The sequence below is a fragment of the Trichosurus vulpecula genome, chromosome 3, assembly GCF_011100635.1.
Source record: "Trichosurus vulpecula isolate mTriVul1 chromosome 3, mTriVul1.pri, whole genome shotgun sequence".
NCBI classification, from domain to species: Eukaryota; Metazoa; Chordata; class Mammalia; order Diprotodontia; family Phalangeridae; genus Trichosurus; species Trichosurus vulpecula.
In genome coordinates, this window is record NC_050575.1 from 58,223,490 (window position 1) to 58,241,946 (window position 18,457).

The 18,457-nt window shown below is 41.7% G+C and overlaps 1 protein-coding gene across 1 annotated transcript in view; it reads left to right on the forward strand.

The window, feature by feature from the left end:
• The window catches only part of ARHGEF37 (Rho guanine nucleotide exchange factor 37), a 71,526-nt gene that overhangs the window by 36,299 nt on the left and 16,770 nt on the right, over window positions 1–18,457 (forward strand). Inside the window, exons 4-6 of the mRNA XM_036748414.1 lie at window positions 8,740–8,887; window positions 14,678–14,877; window positions 15,519–15,649. Coding sequence (XP_036604309.1) covers window positions 8,740–8,887; window positions 14,678–14,877; window positions 15,519–15,649 — 479 coding nt within the window. The remainder of the gene's footprint in view (window positions 1–8,739; window positions 8,888–14,677; window positions 14,878–15,518; window positions 15,650–18,457) is intronic.

An 18,457-nucleotide genomic window follows, 5' to 3' on the forward strand; every position in this document is an offset into this window, starting at 1 on the left:
CTCTCTCCTTCAACCCCAAACTCATATAAATCCTGAGGTTCCTGGATACTTCAGTCTCAGCTTGGTCAAATTCAACAAACTTGAGTACTTACTATGTGCAAAGTCCTATCCTGGATATTGCTATCATAAAGATAAAAATAACATAATCTTTGCCCTCAAGGATCAAGTATCATTCCACTGATAGAATCCTCTCTCCTTACCTTTTCCCCTTCTTGATTTCCTAATCACAGGGTCCTTACTCTTTTTACTCCTTTTCCTCTCTTAACTACACTCTCCTTCCCAAATTTCCTTGCATACTTCACATACCCATTGACATTTGTGTCAATCACCACAAATTCTCTAACATCAGTTTTAAGCATATGTCTTGGGGCAGCTAGGTGGTGCAGCGAGTAGAGCACTGGCCCTGGAGTCAGGAGGACCTAAGTTCAAATCCGGCCTCAAAAACTTGACACATGTACTAGCTGTGTGACCTTGGGCAAGTCACTTAACCCCAGTTGCCCTGCCAAACAAAACAAAACAAACAAACGAAAGAGTATGTCTTGATGCTCTTGAATCAACTTAAGCCATGATGGGCAGCTATGTATGCTTGTTCCCCATCCCCTAACATACTTCTGTCCTCTTGAGTCTCTATTATAAGAAATTGCTTGAGTAAGCAGATCTCATCTGCTATGGGATATCATTTGTGAAAATCTACCTATTCCCTTATCATATTTTTTATCATGGATACTCTTTACGCAAATGTGCATTCATGCACACATATATAGCCCTCATAAGAATTTTATATTTTTTAAAAGTAGCCACTCTGGTAAAATGCAAGACGGCCAAAAGAGTTTTATTCTCATTTCTGTCTCCTTAGCACCTAGCACTTGTATAGTGCATTGGATATTAAGGTGTTATAGGGTGACATTTCCACTGTCATTGATGACGAAAATGGATCACTCTTTAAATGCCTGTGAAACTGTGCGTTTACCATCTCTTTGTTCTCCTCTTTCCTGTTGGATCATCTTAGGATGAATTGAGTTATTTGGCTTAATTGAGCATCCTGCCAAGCTTTTTTCACTCTCCTTTTCCTCTCTGTTGCTTTTATGGTTTATGAGTTAATAATGCTCATATCTTTCATCATTCTGCACCATAATGTTTTGCAAATGAATTTACGTTCCAAACCAGCATTTGGAAGCTGCCTGGTTTCTCTGCTTCACATGGAGATCAAGTAGTTACTAAATGAGGTGGTTTCTCTTTTGGGCTCTTCATTATGGCAACTCCTGCATGATGATGAAACATTTGGAAGAATTGGGGAAGATCAGAGTTGGAGTTGTGTAATAACAATTTAGATTTGAAGATCTTTCCCACCCATTAATAGACCATGTGACATGCTTATGTCACAGGAAGCCTAAGTCACATGTGGTGGGAGGAGCTTGCTGAGAGGAAAAGGAAAAGGTGTCACAGGAAATGCTCAGAGAGAGCAGTTAGTGCTGAGGGAGAGAGCAGATGTGTGGTGTGCTGTGAGTTTGTTGGTGGCAAGGCCCCAGCAGGGGGGCAGAAGGTTATGGGATGGCGAGGCTCCATGCTGTGATACTATGTACTGAATTCTTTACTGCTGTGATGGATTGGGCTTATTGGTTTTGGGATCTGGTTCTCTGGTGTCTGAATCAGTGGTTTACTTCTTCTACCTTCTATGTGGAGAGTCTCTTATATTTTGTGATACAGAACCACACAGGCATTTTGACAATTATCGTCTATGTTGTGATTTTTACCTTGCTAATACAAGTTGTTTTCCTCTTCGGATTTTCTAATATCAAGAGTTTGTCTGAACAGGCCAGTTTGTAGCTTTTAAAACTGAACATACCATTGTCTTCACATATTGCTTTTAGTTAAACTTTAACAACTTAATATTTTGTCATTCCCCATAGTGAGAATATGTATCCATTGAAAACCAAAACATTTAGTCCTAGATCCATAATTTCCAAGATCAAGGGTGGAAACTAGCCAGACAATGGAGGGCTAGGCTAGGTTAGAGTAACCGAGCCTAGAGATTTGGGTCTAGCAAAAATGAAAGGCTTATGGCCTCAGGCAAATGCGTCATCTAGTGGGAAGATTCAAGGCGAGTTCAAGGGGTCTCCCACAATTTAACCTCATCAGCATTCCTATTTTATTCCAGGCACCGTGTTAGGTACTTGGTATACAAATACAAAAATGAGAAAGCTGTTGCTTTCAAAGGAACTTAGATTGTATTGTGAACAACACATTCACAGAACAACTATTTGCAATGAATAAATACAGGAGACATACAAAATAAATACAAAGTCATTGGAAGGGGTGGCACTAAAACTTGAGGGAATCAAAAAAGACCCGTTAGAGGAGGTAGCACTTAAGCTTAAAAGGAAAATAGAGGTCGCCAGAGGCAGAGGTGAGGAGAACATTCCAGGTATGGGGGTCATACAACAGCACGGAGACAGAAGAGAGAATGGCTCCACAGGGAATATTATGAGGGCAAATCATATATAAGCAGCCTGAAAAAAAGTTGATAAGAGCCAGACTGTAGACAACCTTGGACACCTAAGAGAGAAGCTTGTATATTATCTTAGAAAAAATGGGAGCCATTAAAGTTTTTTTGAGCAAGTAAAGAGGAGACAAAGATCTGGACTAGGGTGGTTGTGGTATGAGTAGAGAGAAGGAGTGGATTTAATTATTAATTAACACTGTGGAGATGAAATTGACAGGATTTGGCAACTGATTGGATCTGGGGATTGAGGGAGGATGAAGAGCTGGTGATGGTTCCTAGGTTGTGAAGCTGGGTGACTAGGGAGAGTTGCTGTAGAAAGAAATAGGAATATGAGGAGAAGTGGGTTTAGGGGGAAAAGATAATTAGATTTTGAATGTTTTGAGTTTGAGATGTCTATGGTACATTTGGTAGAGATTCCAAAAAGTGATTGGAAATACTGAACTAGAGCTCAGGAGAGAGAGGATGACTAAATATATAGATTTGGGAATCCTATGGGTAGAAATGAGGATTGAATCCTTGGAAACTGATGAGATCACCAAGAGATAGAGTGTAGAGAAAATAAAGAGGAGAAGCCTTAGCTCCTGGAGACCCATACTTCGATGAGATACTGGAGACAGAAAGATCTGAATTCATATCCAACCTCAGACACTTACTAACTGTGACTCTGGGCAAATCACTTAACCTCTGTTTGCTTCAATTTCCTCAACTCTAGAATGGGGATATTAATCGCACCTACCTTCCACTTCTGGGCAGCTAGGTGGTGCATTTAATAAAATGCTGGGCCTGGAGTCAGGAAGACTGAGTTCAAATGTGACTTCAGAATAGCTGTGTGACCCTGGGCAAGTCATTTAACTGCTTACCTCAGTTTCCTCATCTGTAAAGTGAGCTGGAGAAGGAATTGGCAAACCACTTGAGAATCTCTGCCAAGAAAACCCCCAATGAGAGGTTGGACACAACTGAAAACAACAACAACCTTCCACTTAGCACGGTGCCTGGTACACAGTAGGGGCTATATAAATGCTTATTCCCTTTCTTTCCACCTGCTCATACAAAGGAGATGGAGAAGAATCAGTCACATGGGTAGAAAGAGAAGCATAACCAAGTTGTGTCCCAAAAACCCAGGGCAGAGAGTCCAGAGGTAGGTGTTGTTCAACAGTGTCAAATGATGAGGCTTTTTAAGCTCCTTAGTTCAACTTTCTCCTAAAGCAGTAATGAAAGGCTGTAGTTTCTATTGTGTGATCACTGAATAATTTTGGCTAGAATTCCTCTGTGTATTTCTATAGAGAATTGCTAACTAAGTGTGAGTGCCTAATAATTATGCTGTTTGATAGTGACAGTACTTCACTGTACTGGAAAGCATGCTTTATTGTACTGAAGAAGTCTAGTTCAGTTAAACTTTCATCAGTTTACTTTTAAATATATCTTTTATCACTTTGGATTCTCTCCAAGACTTATTTGTGATTTTTCAAATGTCATAACAAAACTAAATATACCTTTTTAGCTCTAAATTGCTTCCTGAGAAAGAAATAAGCTATTACTCTTATTTTTTTTCCTGGGTCCCCTAATTGTTATTAACCATTTAATCATTCCTTTCTTTGTAATGGAATTGTCCAATTAAGACATAGTCACCTTGCAAACTAGGTCAGGCCTAACAGGGTGACATATCAGCCAAAAAGGGTAAAATTGTGTGTAGCCTAAGTTTACTGGCCATGAAATTCACTGCTGAATGCTTGTACAGCAATATTAGACTTCTTCATGGAAAGTCCAGCTTAGGTTTTCTTAAGAGAACCATAATAGGGAAGTTAGGTGGTGCAGTGAATATAGCGCTGGGCATGGAGTCAGGAAGACTGACTACAGTTTGGCTGCAGACACTTATTAGCTGTGTGACCCTGGGCAAGTCACTTAACCCTGTTTGTCTCTGTTTCCTCATCTGTAAAATGGGCTGGAGAAGGAAATGACAAACCATTTCAGTATGTTTGCCAAGAAAACCCCAGAGGGGGTCACATGACTGAAAAGACTCAATAACAACAAATGTCAAAGAAGGAGATAGTGGGTCCACTCTACTCTGCCCCGGTCAGAACATATCAGGAGTATTATGATTAGTTCTGGGCACCACATTTTAAGGAGGACTTTGATAAACCAGGTTGGTGAAAGGCCTCAAATCCATGCCACATGGGGGCCAAAGGACCTTGGAGAAGGCTTAAAGATTTGGGAACATGAAAGCTGTCTTGAAGTATCTGAGAGGCTGTCATGTGAAAGAGGGGTTAGATTTATTCTACTTGGACCCAGAGGGTAGAACAAAGAAGCAAGTTTCAAATACGTGGATTTAGGCTAGAGCTATCCAAAAAAGGAGAATGGGTTGGCTGATCATGTCTTCAAGAGAAGGCTAGATGTTGTGGAGAGAACTCTTGGCCAGGTATAGGTTGGTCTAGATGGCCCCTCAAAACTCTGACATCCCTTAGCTCTGTGAGAGGCCAAGAAGGAGAAGTGCTAAGAAAAAGCCATTGCATTTAGGAACAAAGAAATTATTACTGACCTTGGAAAAACTGTTTTGTGGTGACAGAAGCCAAATTGTAAGAGCCTGAAAAGCAAGTGGTAGAGGAGAAAATGGAAGCCATGAGCACAGATACCTTTTTCTAGGAGTTTGGCTATTCAAGGGCGAAGATGACAACAGTAGCTTGGCTGGGGGCAGGGGGTGGGAGTGGGGGCAGGGGGGGGGTAGCAGAATTGAGTGAAAATAATTTAAGGACTGGGTTATCTGGACATGTTTTCATACTGCAGGGAGTGAGCCAGTGGGTAAAGAGAACATGAAAATTAGGGAGGGAATGAGAGAATGATTGAAGGGACAAACTCCTGGAAGAGATGGAAAAAGATAAGAACCAGGGCATCAGTAGAGGGGGTTAATATCACAAGAAAAAAGACCATCTCATCCTCTGAATCAAAGGAAGGGAGAATGGGTGATGTGAAGCTGATTTGAAGTGTGGAACTGAGCCCTAAAGGAAGCTTTGTGACAGATGGCCTCCATTTTTTCGGTGAAGCATGAAGCAAAGCCTTCTGCTGAAGAGGAAGGAGAGACGTATATCCACAGGTGGCATAAGAAGAAAAGATTTGGAACAGACTCTGTAGGTAGTGTCTGAGAGAGACAATTAGTCAGGGCCTAGTTGAGAGTACAGAGCATACAGAAGAATGGACCCAGTCAGCACGATTATGTGTCCCCCTACAGCGCCATTCGAGTAGCAAAGACAGGTGGTGGGTAGGATGATAATGGAAGACGTCCATGGTTGGAATCTTGAAAAGGATGAGCATTGATAAAACAGTGGAGCAAGGGATTCAAGAGCACAGGATGATGTAAAGTTGAACTGGAAACCTAACTGGAAACCAAAATTTTGAAGGGAAGAAAGTAAGGATGGAGTAGGGGGCATGGCCTGAAATTAAGGAAAGGTGGAATGATGAGAGGTTGGTTAAGGGCAGAGTATTGGTTTAGGGAGGGTAAAGTACAGGTAGAGATGGAAGGTCAGGAGGTATGATCAAATAGAGGAATGTTTTAGAATCATGGATTGTGGAAGTGCCACCCTTGTGGGTAATGACCATCAAGGGTATGACCATCCCTATGTGTAGCTGAGATGGAAGGGAAGGAGAAAGGAATAAACATTTATTAAATGTCCACCATGTGCCAGACACTGTGCCAAATGTTTTACAAATATTAAATCTCCTTTGGTCCTCACAACAACCCTGGGAGGTAGGTGCTATTATTATCCTCAAATTACAGTTGAAGAAACTGAGGCAGCCCAGGGTCCCACAGCTCATAAGTATCTGAGGCCAGATTTGAACTCAGGAAGATGAGTCTTCCTGACTCCAGGCCTGTCACCCTATCCACTGTACCATCTAGCTGCCCTGAACTATCACAAAAGCCTCCTAATTCATTATACTATCTGAAGTATCTCTCCTCTCCAACTTATCCTCCAAGCCAAAGCAATCTTCCCAAAGCCATAGTTCTAACCACATCACTTCTCTGCTTGAGAAACTCTATTGGCTCCTTGTTCTATCCAGGATCAAACACGAATCTCCTCTGTCATTTAAAGTTCTTCACAACCTGTGTACAGCCTACTTTTCTAATCTCACTATAGATGACTTCCTTTCATGTACTCTTTTGTCCAGCCAAACCTGCCTTCTTGATATTTCTTATACAGGCCATTTCATCTCCCTTGCCCAGGTCATCCTATCACACCTGGAACTTATTCCCTCCTCACTTCTGCCTCTCAGAATCCCTAATTTCCTACAGATCTCAGTTCAAGGCACCATTTCTTACACAAGATCTTTCCTAATATCCCCAGCTACAAGTACCTATCCTCTCTCCTCAAAATTATGTTGCATTTATTTTTTATATATTTGTATGTATGTTGTCTCCTCAACAGACTGTAAATTCCTTGAAGACAGGAATTGTTTAATTTTTCATCTTTGTATCATCCCTATTGTCTAGAACAATGTTAGGCAAACAGTAGGTGTTAAATAAATGCTTCTGGGTTTTTAAAATGCTTGTTGAGTTTTGTTTAATGCTTGTTGACTGATTGATGTGAAAGAGTGGGAATCGGGAACCCAGGTCCTAGTCTAGGCTAACATTTACTAGCTGTGTATTCCTAGACACAAGGGGCAGCTAGGTGGTCCAGTGGATAGATTGCTAAGCCTGGAGTCAGGAAGGCTTGAGTTCAAATTCAGCCTCAGACACTTACACTTGTGTGAACCTGGGCAAGCCACTTAACTTCTGTTTGCCTCAGTTTCCTCATCTGTAGAACGGGGATAATAACAGCACCTCCCTCCCAGGGTTGTTGTGAGGATCAAATGAGATCGTTGTAAAGGTTTCAGCACAATGCCTGGCACATGCTAAATATCAGTGATGATTCAACCACAAAACCATGGAATCATAAAATGGAAAAAGAACTTAAAAGGGATCTGGTCTGTTCTATATCCGAAGTATGAATGTGAATTCTTTTAATCTAATTTCAGTTAAACATCTCCAACAATGGAAAAAGAACTAAAAAGAGATCTGGTCTATTCTATGTCTGAAGTATGAATGTTAATTCTTTTAATCTAATTTCAGTTAAACATCTCCAACAAGTGCTTGCGTTACCTTTACTGATCTTCAGTGGTGAAGGTGAAACCGTGTCATATAGGGACCAGGTCAAGTAACTGGGAGTTATCTAGCCTGGAGATGAGACTTAGTGTAAATATTTTAAACACTTTAAACACTTGAAGACTTGCTGCCGAGTAGGAGAGGGATTCAGAAACTGTTATGCTCGACTGGGAACCCAGGGCCACAGCTTCATAGAGGCTTACAGGAAAGGTTAAAGGAGAACCTTCTAAATCATCTTTACCCTTGAGATTTTCCATTAGATGCCAATGTCACCTCAAATACCCATGCTTTCTAGTTCCCCAACCTTCTCAACTCTTATTATCTACATTTTCAATCCATCACAATAACCCTGTGAGAAAGTTGGTACAAATACCATTATCTTCACTTTTAAAGGTAATAAAACTGATGATCATCGAGGCAATGCTATTAGTTTAAGCTAATTTAGAATACTTAGCATGTGACTCAACCAGAATTAAGTGCAGGTTTTCTGACTCCAAATTTGGTTCTCTTTCCACTATGCCACACTGACTTGGCAGAATTCAGCTAATTATCCTGATTTCCTTATGGGGGTTTGGGACTACAACCCCGACTAGGTCTTTTGATCTTGTCTTCAATGCCTTTTCTACCATATCAGGCTGCCTGTTGGACTAGGACTATGAAGTAGATAAATTATAAGCAAGTTGGGATCAACTTGCTCAGGGTCTGTGGATCAGGAAGAAACCAGGGATGGAATGGATGTCACATTCTAGAGTATAGGTGATCTTGGGGAAGATGGGTAGAGTTTGGGCAGGGCTCACCAGCAATCCGTAATAATAGATGCCTCATGCTTATAGGTACAATGGATACTGCTAGAACAGAGGCTGGCTGGTACTCCTTATGGGCTAGCACTCTGATGAGGTGACTGAAAGTCCTGAATTTGGTCTGTAAAATAAGTCTTAGAAGTCTCCATGGGAAGAAATTTGGCCCTTGACCCACAATCGTTGGGAGTACGCTAGAGTGGGTTTTTTTTTGCGTGACAAAAGGGATTATTATTATTTGTGTGTAATGAGTTATACAAAGAAATCTGCCTTGTAAAAAATCATTATCCGTATTTTTGGACCACTAGGTAATCTGTTTCTTGAATTCCAAGAGGAGATGGAGAGCGCCTATAAGGTCTACTGTGCCAGCTATGATCAGGCCTTGGTCCTGGTGGAGTCATATAAGAAGGTACCCGAGCTCCAGAAGGCAATTCAAGATGTCATCGCGGCACTGGTGTGAGTTGAAACACCAGGGAGGGTTGGGTAAGAGGTAGGAAGCAGCTAGAAGCAGATTTTTAAACTTTGTGCCATCTTTTAAGGCTGCTATCTTATAGAACTGGTTGTCCAAATGTCTTACACCCGGGTCACATCGCACCTAAAGGACAGTGTCCAGTTCTGGGTACCACATTTTGAAAGGGAAGTTGACAAGTTGGAAATTAAAGAATTAGAGATTCTTAGTTTGAAGAAGAGAAGACTTAGGCGGGGATGGGGTCAAACATTTGAAGCCTGTCTTAGAGATAAGGGATTGTATTTGTTCTATTTGACTCCAGAGGAAGCAGCCTGGCAGAAGTTCCTCGGAGTCATTTTGGGGCTCTAACGAGTGTCTGAGTTTGTTTTTGCAATGGAAGAAGTTGCTGTGCTCCTGGAGATGTTCAAACAGAGATTGGTTGACTTCCTGTTGTAGTAAAAGAGATTCCTGCATTGATGGGGAGGGAAAGGAAGAGATGACCGCTAAACACCTTTTAAGCTCTGAGATTCTACAATGCTAGCCATAGGTACAGTCTCTGGGGAGTTCCTCATGATTACAACTTGGTCAGAGTATATGTGAGCAGAGCTGTGAAAAGTTTATAATTACAGTAGATCTGCTATAATACAACATATGAATTCCTAAAAACCACCATGCTATATCCATGTAAGATCTCACAATAAAAACCACAGAGCTTAGGGGTAAAATGAAGTTGAAAGCGCAACACTCAGAAACTTCATCAATGATGCATTTAAAAACAAGATAGGAACTTTATTAAAACAGTAGCCCAGTTTTATACATGTTAAATGGCTTAAAAATACACAAATACTACAATAAATAGTAGTATCTGTGGCCTCGCCATGCTGCTCAGCCTGTGCCCCAGTTCCCACTTGGGTTGGAAAAGTCTGCTAAAAGTTCAGTAGACCTGAGGGGCCTGAGCAGCCTTCCACCGCCTACAGCTCCTATTGCCTTTGGGTCTTTGTTCGCTTGTAGATGTGGGTGACATTGTAGCTTGTGAGTTATTGTGAGGTAGTTCTGCGTTCTCTTGATGTTTCTTGAGGATGAAATGGCAGGATTTATGTTATGCTTGAATCCTTCACCAATATATGAATTGTTTTGGGACAAATTTGTTTTCTTTTTTTTTCTTTTTTTTCAAATTTGTTTTCAAAACAAATGTTATAGCAGGACTATTGTATGTATATTTTATTATATTGTATTATATTTGTATCATATTTATATATATTATATTGTATATATGTGTGTGATTTATTTGAACCTGTGATGTCACTGGTATTACAAACTACCTGTACACTAATTCCCTCTTCTGATAGTGATTGGCAGCTTATATTTAACAAATGGTCTTAGAGTTGGGTGGAACACTAAGATGTTAATGACTTGTCTATGGTCATACATCTGGTATGTATCAGAGCCAGGATTTGAACCCAAGTCTTCCTGTATCTAGGGTTGGCCTTCTATCTACTTTATCATGCTTCTTCTCAAGGCATCCTTGTACCTTGAGAGTCTACATTCATTTTGGGGCAGATGATGATTAAGACCAAAGAAGGAATGAAATATTCTCTGGTTAACTCATTGTGCCTAAGTTGTAATGATGACAATGATCTCCATAAGATAGTTTGAACCCATTTTCCTAACACAGATGATCATGCCCAGACAGTTTCCAGGTTGTTAGCTGACGCTATCTTCCTTTTGCATAGGCAATCAAAGCGTATTTTTGCTTTTAATTGAAGATCAGCTGCTGCTGTCATGTAACTATAATCCATTTTAGCCTTCACTGCCCTTTTGTTCTGCAGCTTTCTACAAATCAACAGTCACACTTCTACAATGCTTAAGTGTAGAAATCACCTTCCCCTCAAGAGCCTTAGGAAGGAGTTTAAAATGGTTTATGAAAAGAATCCTTAGGAGTAAAAGCCCTAGACCACTAGTCCTGCTGATTCCCACCCTCTAGGCTAATCTTTCTCCTTCTGCCTCTCCTTCCCCCTCCCCCTCTCCTCCTTTTCCTCACCTTTCTTTTTCTAGGCTAATCTTTAGGCTTATCTTTCTCCTTTTCCTTCCCCTCCCCCTTCTCCTCCTTTTCCCCACCTTCTCTTTCTCCCTGTCTCTCTCCTTCTCTCTCTTTCTCCCTCTCTCTCCTTCTATCCTTCTCCTTTTCTCTCTCCTCCTCTCCTCCCTCTCCCTCCCTCTCCTCACTTCCCTTTTGTCCCTCTTTCTGTCCTCTCCTCCCTCCTCCTTGTCTCCCTTCTCTTTCCCCCTCTCCCTTGCCTCCTCCCCATCTCTCTCCTCCTCCTCTTTTTCCTCTTTCTCCCTCTCTCTACTGCTTCCTCTCTCTTCTCTCCTCCCTCTTCCCCATCTCTTCTACCTCTCTTTCTCCAGAAAATAAAAGGTTTTGCCTTTAAGAAGAAATGCCAGTGGGAAGCATTCTATCAGACTAAGGAGGTTCTATCTCAGTTATCTCATAGACAGTCATTTGTGCTTTTCTAAGGCCTGCCTCACCCTTGTTTAATATTGGAGGATTGTTTGCTGAAAAGACTGGGCGGGTCCTGTTTTGCCGAGCTGAAAAGCAAACCTGTCGTCAGCATTTCCTAGCCAACCACTGCTTTCTGTTCCTATGTAGAATGCCATGCAGCAGCCCATGTTGGTGGAATTTGGGTCTAAGCTAAGGAGTCTCCTAATCTATCCTTCTGGTTATCCAGTCTTCCTTACAGAGGAATGACTCATGAATTTTTAGCTTTAATACCACCAAATACCTAGAGTCAATTCAGAAACTGCAGAGGAGAAGGTACGATAAGCATGCATATTTCAATTCAAGCTGATCTTAGATTTATAGAATTTTTAGGATTAGATGGAGCCTTAAATGTTATCTAGTCCAACCCTCTCATTATATAAATGTAGAAATGAAGGAGTGGGCAGGGGACTTGGCTAGTCACATGTAAATTAGTAGCAGAAACAGAACCCATGCCTTGAAATTCCCAAGTCTCTCTCTTTCTACTGGATCCCGCTGCCTCCTGGTGATATCTTGAGCTGTTCCAGAGATGCCTGGAAGTTATATTCCTCCATTGTAGAGAATTTAAGTTTCTCCCTTGGGGGAAATAAGTTGTTTATGGGGCCTACCTATTTTCCAGCAATTTGACTTAGTTCGACAAACACTTAGTCCCTAGTATTTGCAGAGTACTGTGCTAGGCATTGGGAAAAGGCACATGGAAAGGGAAGGAAAGGGAATCAATACCCACTATGTGCCAGGCACTGTTGCAAGCACTTTTCAAATATTATCTCATCCAATCCTTACAACAACTCTGGGAGATAAGTGCTATTGTTTATCCCCATTTTCCTGTTGAGGCAGCTAAGGCAGACATAGACTAAACCTGTACAACTAGTAAGTGACTGAGGTCATATTTGAACTCAAGTTTTCCTGCTTCTAGGCCCAATGATCTATCCACTGGGTTACCTAGCTACCTTGGAACTTTCTGTTAAAGTATTCAAATCCACAATTTCAGATCCAGAATCAAATGTTTTATTTATTAAAGCATATGCTCCATTATTGCATGAGCCCCCCCAAAAGTATATATGGCTTTATCAGCTTTATTGGTGGCTCTCTCGGTTAGGAAGAATTACACATAGCCAAGTTTACTATTCATACTCCCATAGGAACTCTAATGCTGGATAAGTAGATTTGGTTGTCATTTGCATTGAGATGGTAATTAAAAGCTGACTTAGCAACTAAGAGGGAAAATAGAGACTCTAGACAGAGCCTTGAAGGACCCTGAGAGAAATATTATTTCTCTCCTGCATTTAATAATTAATTGTCGAATTAGGACCAAAGTTTTTACCTTTTTTTTTTCCTACTTCTTCATCCAGAAATCAACCAGTGTGGGAAATCTTGGCAAAGACTTAACCAGGTTAAGATCTAATCAAAGGCAGTAAAAGAAATTCTAAGTTTAGGCCAATGGAGGGATTCTTGCTCATTCTATTTACTCAAACAGATCTCGGAAACTGTGGATTCTCTCTGCCTTTTGTCAGATAGGTGATATAGAAATTGGTAAATCTCTTTGACTTGGTTGATCTAAGTCATATACTCCCAATACCCTCATTAGAATGAGCCCGCATCTCATTGTAATATTCGTTTTCTCATTAATTGATACCCAATCAGAATTGATTGCCACCTGCAGGAACAACTACCTTTCCAAGGGCATATAAGCATTGAGTGGGTTGCATGAGAGGTTTTTAACATTTGAGAGTGCCACTGACCTCTTTTAATAATAAAGTGTTACAGTTATTAATAAAATGGCTAATTACCCAGAAACTTTGTCTCTTGAACTTTTTAAATGTCACAACACCCATGGTTGGGAGTGAAACATGGATGTTAATCTGGCAAAGGAAAATTTGAAGGAATGGTAAAGCAGTGGGCAAAGAAGAGAGGTGTCATGAAAATTGATGAAAGAGAGAGTATTCAGGATGAGGGACTGGTCAAGAAGAACAGGGAATGAGAAAAGGCCATTGGATGCAGCAATTAATAGATTGTTGGTAACTTTGGAGAGAGTGTTAATAACCTGAAAGAGAACAGTTTTGGTCAAAAGATAAGAGTGACTGGGTAGGAAGCTAGGTTGCCAAGTAAGAGGAGGAGAGGAAGTAGAAAAAATGACTGGAGACATTTTTCCCTTCGGAATGTGGCTGTGAATGAGAGGACACAGGAAGAGGGGCTAGTCTTGGCTGGGAGAAGGAACACCTGTTTATCAGTGACTAAATCAAAGGAGAGAATGAGGGTGATTCAGTAGGATTTTGAGGTTCAGGATAAGGAAGGAGAGAGGAAGTACACAACAGATGGCCCTTATTTTCTCAGTGAAGTAGGAGGTAAAATCATCTGCTAACAGAGAGTGGGGGAGGGTGGTAGAAGACTTGAGGAAGAAGAGAAATTTTAGAACAGCCAGTGTGGGAAATGCAATGAAGAATCAAATAAGGAAGACTAAAAGTATTGCTTTTATTGAGGGCCTAGTCAATTTGATTGTGTGACTTTCTTCAGTGGTCTTACACAGGAGCAGGAGAACAGAAAGCAAATGGTAGTGGGATAACCAGGTGTACGCTGAAGCCGGCTGAACCTTCTCTCAAGAGCTGATTTTTAAAATGTGAACATTTGCACCTTGGAAATAGGCAAACGCTACAAGTCAGAGCTGGAGTTATCGTTTTGTTGACTTAACAAAGTGATAGAAAAAATTTTTAATAAATCCGAGTAGACTTGAAAGTGTGTTGTGTATACATTTTTTTGAAGAGCCTGTTGTTAAACATTTTACCAGCACATCCCCCCCAGGGGAAGGGTAACCCAGGTTGTAGTCCGCCAGTTTTCTTCTATCACATTCTCACTGAAGGGCTGAAAGAACCCTTAGTAATTATCTAGTTCAGGGGTTCTTAACCTGGGGTCTGTGAGCTTGCTCTTTGAATATTTTGATAGTTGTATTTCAAAATGAATGGTTTCCTTTATAATCCTATATATTTTATCTTATGCATTTAAAAACATCCTTAGGCTTTGCCAGTCTGCCAAAGGGGTCCATGACCCAAAAAATGTTCAAAGAATCCCTTATATAGTTCAAACTCCTCATTTTACAAGTAAAAAAAAATGAGGCCCAGACAAGATAAATGTCTTTCCCAGGACTACTCAGTGAGTTAGTGGCAGAGATGGGGTTAAAACATAGTCTCCAATTCCTAGTCCCAAATCTCTTTCCAGTCCACAAGTTTACCTGATTAATTTGTCCCCCCACTTTTTCCCTTAGGCCACAGGCTGGAGCCTCAGGTCTCACTTTCTTGCTGGTGATGCCTGTGCAGCGGGTGACCAGATACCCACTCCTGCTGCAGAAGATCCTGGAGAACACGCCACCTGATGACCCCGCCTACGAGGCCTTGCAGAGGGCCACCAGAGCTATGCAAGAGGTCAATTCTAACATCAATGAGTACAAGAGGCAGAAGGAAATTGGTAAGGATATTGGCCAGTTGGGAAAGACCCCCCAGACTTCTAGATTATCTGTATCCAGGCATTTGAAAAATGCAAGTTGATGCCATTCCAGGTTCCAAAGAAATTGAACTTTAAGGAGGTAATGTGACCCACCAAAGACAAAAAGTTTCCCAAGCCCCGAGAAGCCCAATATTAACAATTATAATAAGTACAGTGCTTTAGGGTTTACAAATTATTTTCCTTATGATAACCCCATGAAGTAGGCAATGAGAATATTATTATCCTTATTTTGTAGATGAAGAAGCAAAGACTTAGAGTAGTTGGTTGGCTTGCCAAAGGCCATATGTCCAGTAGGAATAGGGATGCGAACCCCCAGGTCTTATGACCCCAGGACTGTCCAAGTACAGTGTGCTTGCTCTGTCTACTCCAACATGTGGCTTCTCAGCACTGGAAGCCCCCATCACCCTTCTGTGGTCTAGGGACCTCAGGTCTCTGCTTTTCTTGTCTTTATGGTCCCTAGGCCTCACCTTACTTGTTGCCCTTACTTGTTTGTTCTGTTACAAAGCAGTGACCCCACACTGGCCCTAGACCAACTTCTCAGGGAAAGTCTTATTCTCTTATGTATCCCTTTCCCCCCTGCTCTGTTCCTTACTCCCCCACAGTCACTAAATACAGCAAGTTGGAGCATCTGACAGTCAGGGAGAGGTTGGCCCGGATTAATACACACTCTATCTCCAAGAAGACTCTGCGTCTAAGTCAGTTGTTCAAGCAAGAAGCTGGGATTGTGACCAGGGTGAGAGTCCTTTGTTACTTATATCTCCTGGTACTTTGCTGTCTTGGGCTCCCTAAGCTGTAGTGGGAAGTTCTGATGGAAGAATCTGGATGTCTAACTAAGAATTCTTTTTATGTGGGGCAAAAGCAGTTGGGGGAGAGTAGGGAGATACTTGGGATGGGAATGATGGGCACAGAGAATAGTTTAGTCAGTAATGAAGTGGCAGCGCGTCCCTTCCCCTCCTCTTCATTCTCTGGTACTCTGTTCTATGACCCTTTCTCTTGTCACCTGGGGGCCTACCTTTCCCCACACACCTCCATGGGTGTGAGTCCTAGCACGAAGACATTTTTTTTTTTTGGACCAACATGGCAGAAACACTCCCACCTGAGAAGCACTTACCCCTTAGCTTTGGCACCTGTGGCAAAGCCCAGACCACAACACCCCAGTTTTGGCTCTGCAGGAAGGAGATTCAGAGGTTGTCAGTGTCCTGGGAATGTCACTTGTCCTACATGTAATTATAATTCACTTTTCTATAGCATGTTCATATTGACAAAAAGTTTGCTCATGATAATCCTGTGCATTAGGTAGTACAAGTATTCATTCTCTCTATTTTATAGGTGAGGAATCTGAGGCTCATCTAGATAATGTGAACCCTAAATCAAATACCTCTGAAGTGTGGAGCTGGGCATTGAACTCAGGGCTCCTGCTTCAAGACTGGCGTTCCTTTTATTATATCCCATTTCCTCTCACCAGAAGAAGAAGCCTAGTTGTGCCTTGTATAGACTAGAGAATATAGGTTTCAATTGTTCTGATCTTTTTTGTCACCCTACAAGTATGAAAAGTGTTAACTATTCTAGGATGTGGGAGGCTGTAGCTTGCAAAATCTATGCATTTGCTAATTGCCTATTATGTGCAAGACTTGGTGCCAAGTGCTTGGGATACAAAATCAAAAATTAAATTATCCCCGACTAGGAGTTTACATTTTATTGGGAGGAGAGAAGCAAAAGGATGGTGTGATGGGGAAATTGAGGGTGACTTTGAATATTGGTGTATTAGTGGGATTAGGGATCAAGCTGAAGAAAGTATGGAGAGGCTATCATTCCACATAAATCCACGTGTGGCTCTAGAGTTAAAGAGCAATCTAGTAATAATATAGTGGGCATTAACCACATTTAAATTTTTCCACCAAAGCCTCAAGAGACAGGTACTGTCAGGATATGGCCTAGTGGAAACCTTTTAGAGACCCAAAGGGATGGTGTCAGCAAAAATAGTCCAGAGCCTTCACAACGTGGCTACTCTGGCATAGACCCTGTTGCTGCCATTACCCACTCCAATGTTGCCACCAAGGACCCTTCACTTCAGCCCATATGAGCCTATTTCTGATGCACCGACCCCAACTTCAATCTGTGGACTTCAGACCTTGGTTCTTGACTTTGGTGACTTGAACCCTTTCTCCTGTCTTAGGGCTTGATCTCTGAGTTTTCTCTCAGGCCATACTGAGTCTATTCATGTCAGCACCTGGAAATCTGTTCCCCAAAGGACTTGAGACATCAGCAAGAGCCCACTGGGCCTCAGCTGCTGTAGCTTCTCACATTGAGGCTCTCCTGCCTCCCAGAGCTCTCAAATTCTAGGCTCCCCTAGGATAAGAAAGGCTTGATGCAGTACCATTTCATTTCTGTGGAAACTCCTGGGGCCCCCAGGGCTCCCCCCACCCCCAAGATTAAATGGTCCTGTAGGAACACTTGCTATACAGTCATTGGGTTTGGATCAGAAAACACCTATTACTTCCAACATTTTGTGTTGATTCCAGCTGATTCATGAGAAAGGGGAGGAAATATTTGGGAAGGTTTGCTATTTTAAAGGTCATTCTGTGACTTCATTCCCAGTGGGAGTGAAGGTTGTTAATTCATCGTACATTCTTTTGGAGCCTGTGCCCTAATGCTTCCTTGTGAACATTTCTGAGCAGTGGTTGAATGGTTTCACTGTTTACATGAGCTCCCATTCTGATTAGGTGACAGAAAGTCCCAAATTTGGTTTGTAAAATAGGTTTCCTCTCTAGCTTCTTGACTTAAAAATTTTCAGTGAATGGCTTCTGATACTTACTGAGTAAAATTCAAACAGCCTGCCATTCAAGATCCTCCACAGTCTAAGAGACTGTTTTTTAGCCTTTTCTCATACTAGCTGCTAACCTTTGCTCATACAATAAGCTCTAGCCAAGGTGGGCTCTTGTTCCTCTCACCCCCGCTATGTTCTATGTTCTCATTACTCTATGCCTTTGCTTACACCATCATCCAAGTTCTAGCTGTCCTTAAAGGTCCAACTCAGATCCCCACCCTCCGTAAAGTTTTCCCTGACCCCTGACTTCTCCTTTTTCTAATTCCACAGGGCCCTTCATTTTATGCCTGCTCTTAGGCAATTATAGTATAGCCTTTGTAAGTTCCATAAGGGCACCATTTGTTGTTGCTCTCCTGTTTAGTCGTGTCTGACTTCATGACCCCATGGACTATACTGTTCGTGGAGTTTTCATGGTAACCACTGGAGTGGTTTGCCATTTCCTTCTTCAGTGGATTAAGGCAAACAGAGGAGAAGTGACTTGCCCAGGGTCACACACCTACTAAGTGTCTAAAGCCGAATTTGAACTCAAATGTTCTCATCTCCAGGCCCAGCCCTCCATCCACTAAGCCACTTAGCTTCCTTCTAGGCAAATAGAGGTTAAGTGACTTGCCACAGCTAGTCTTGTGACTTGTCACACAGCTAGTGTCTGAGGCCATATTTGAACTCAGGTCTTCCTGACTCTAGGCCCAGCCCTCTACCCACTGAGCCATCTAG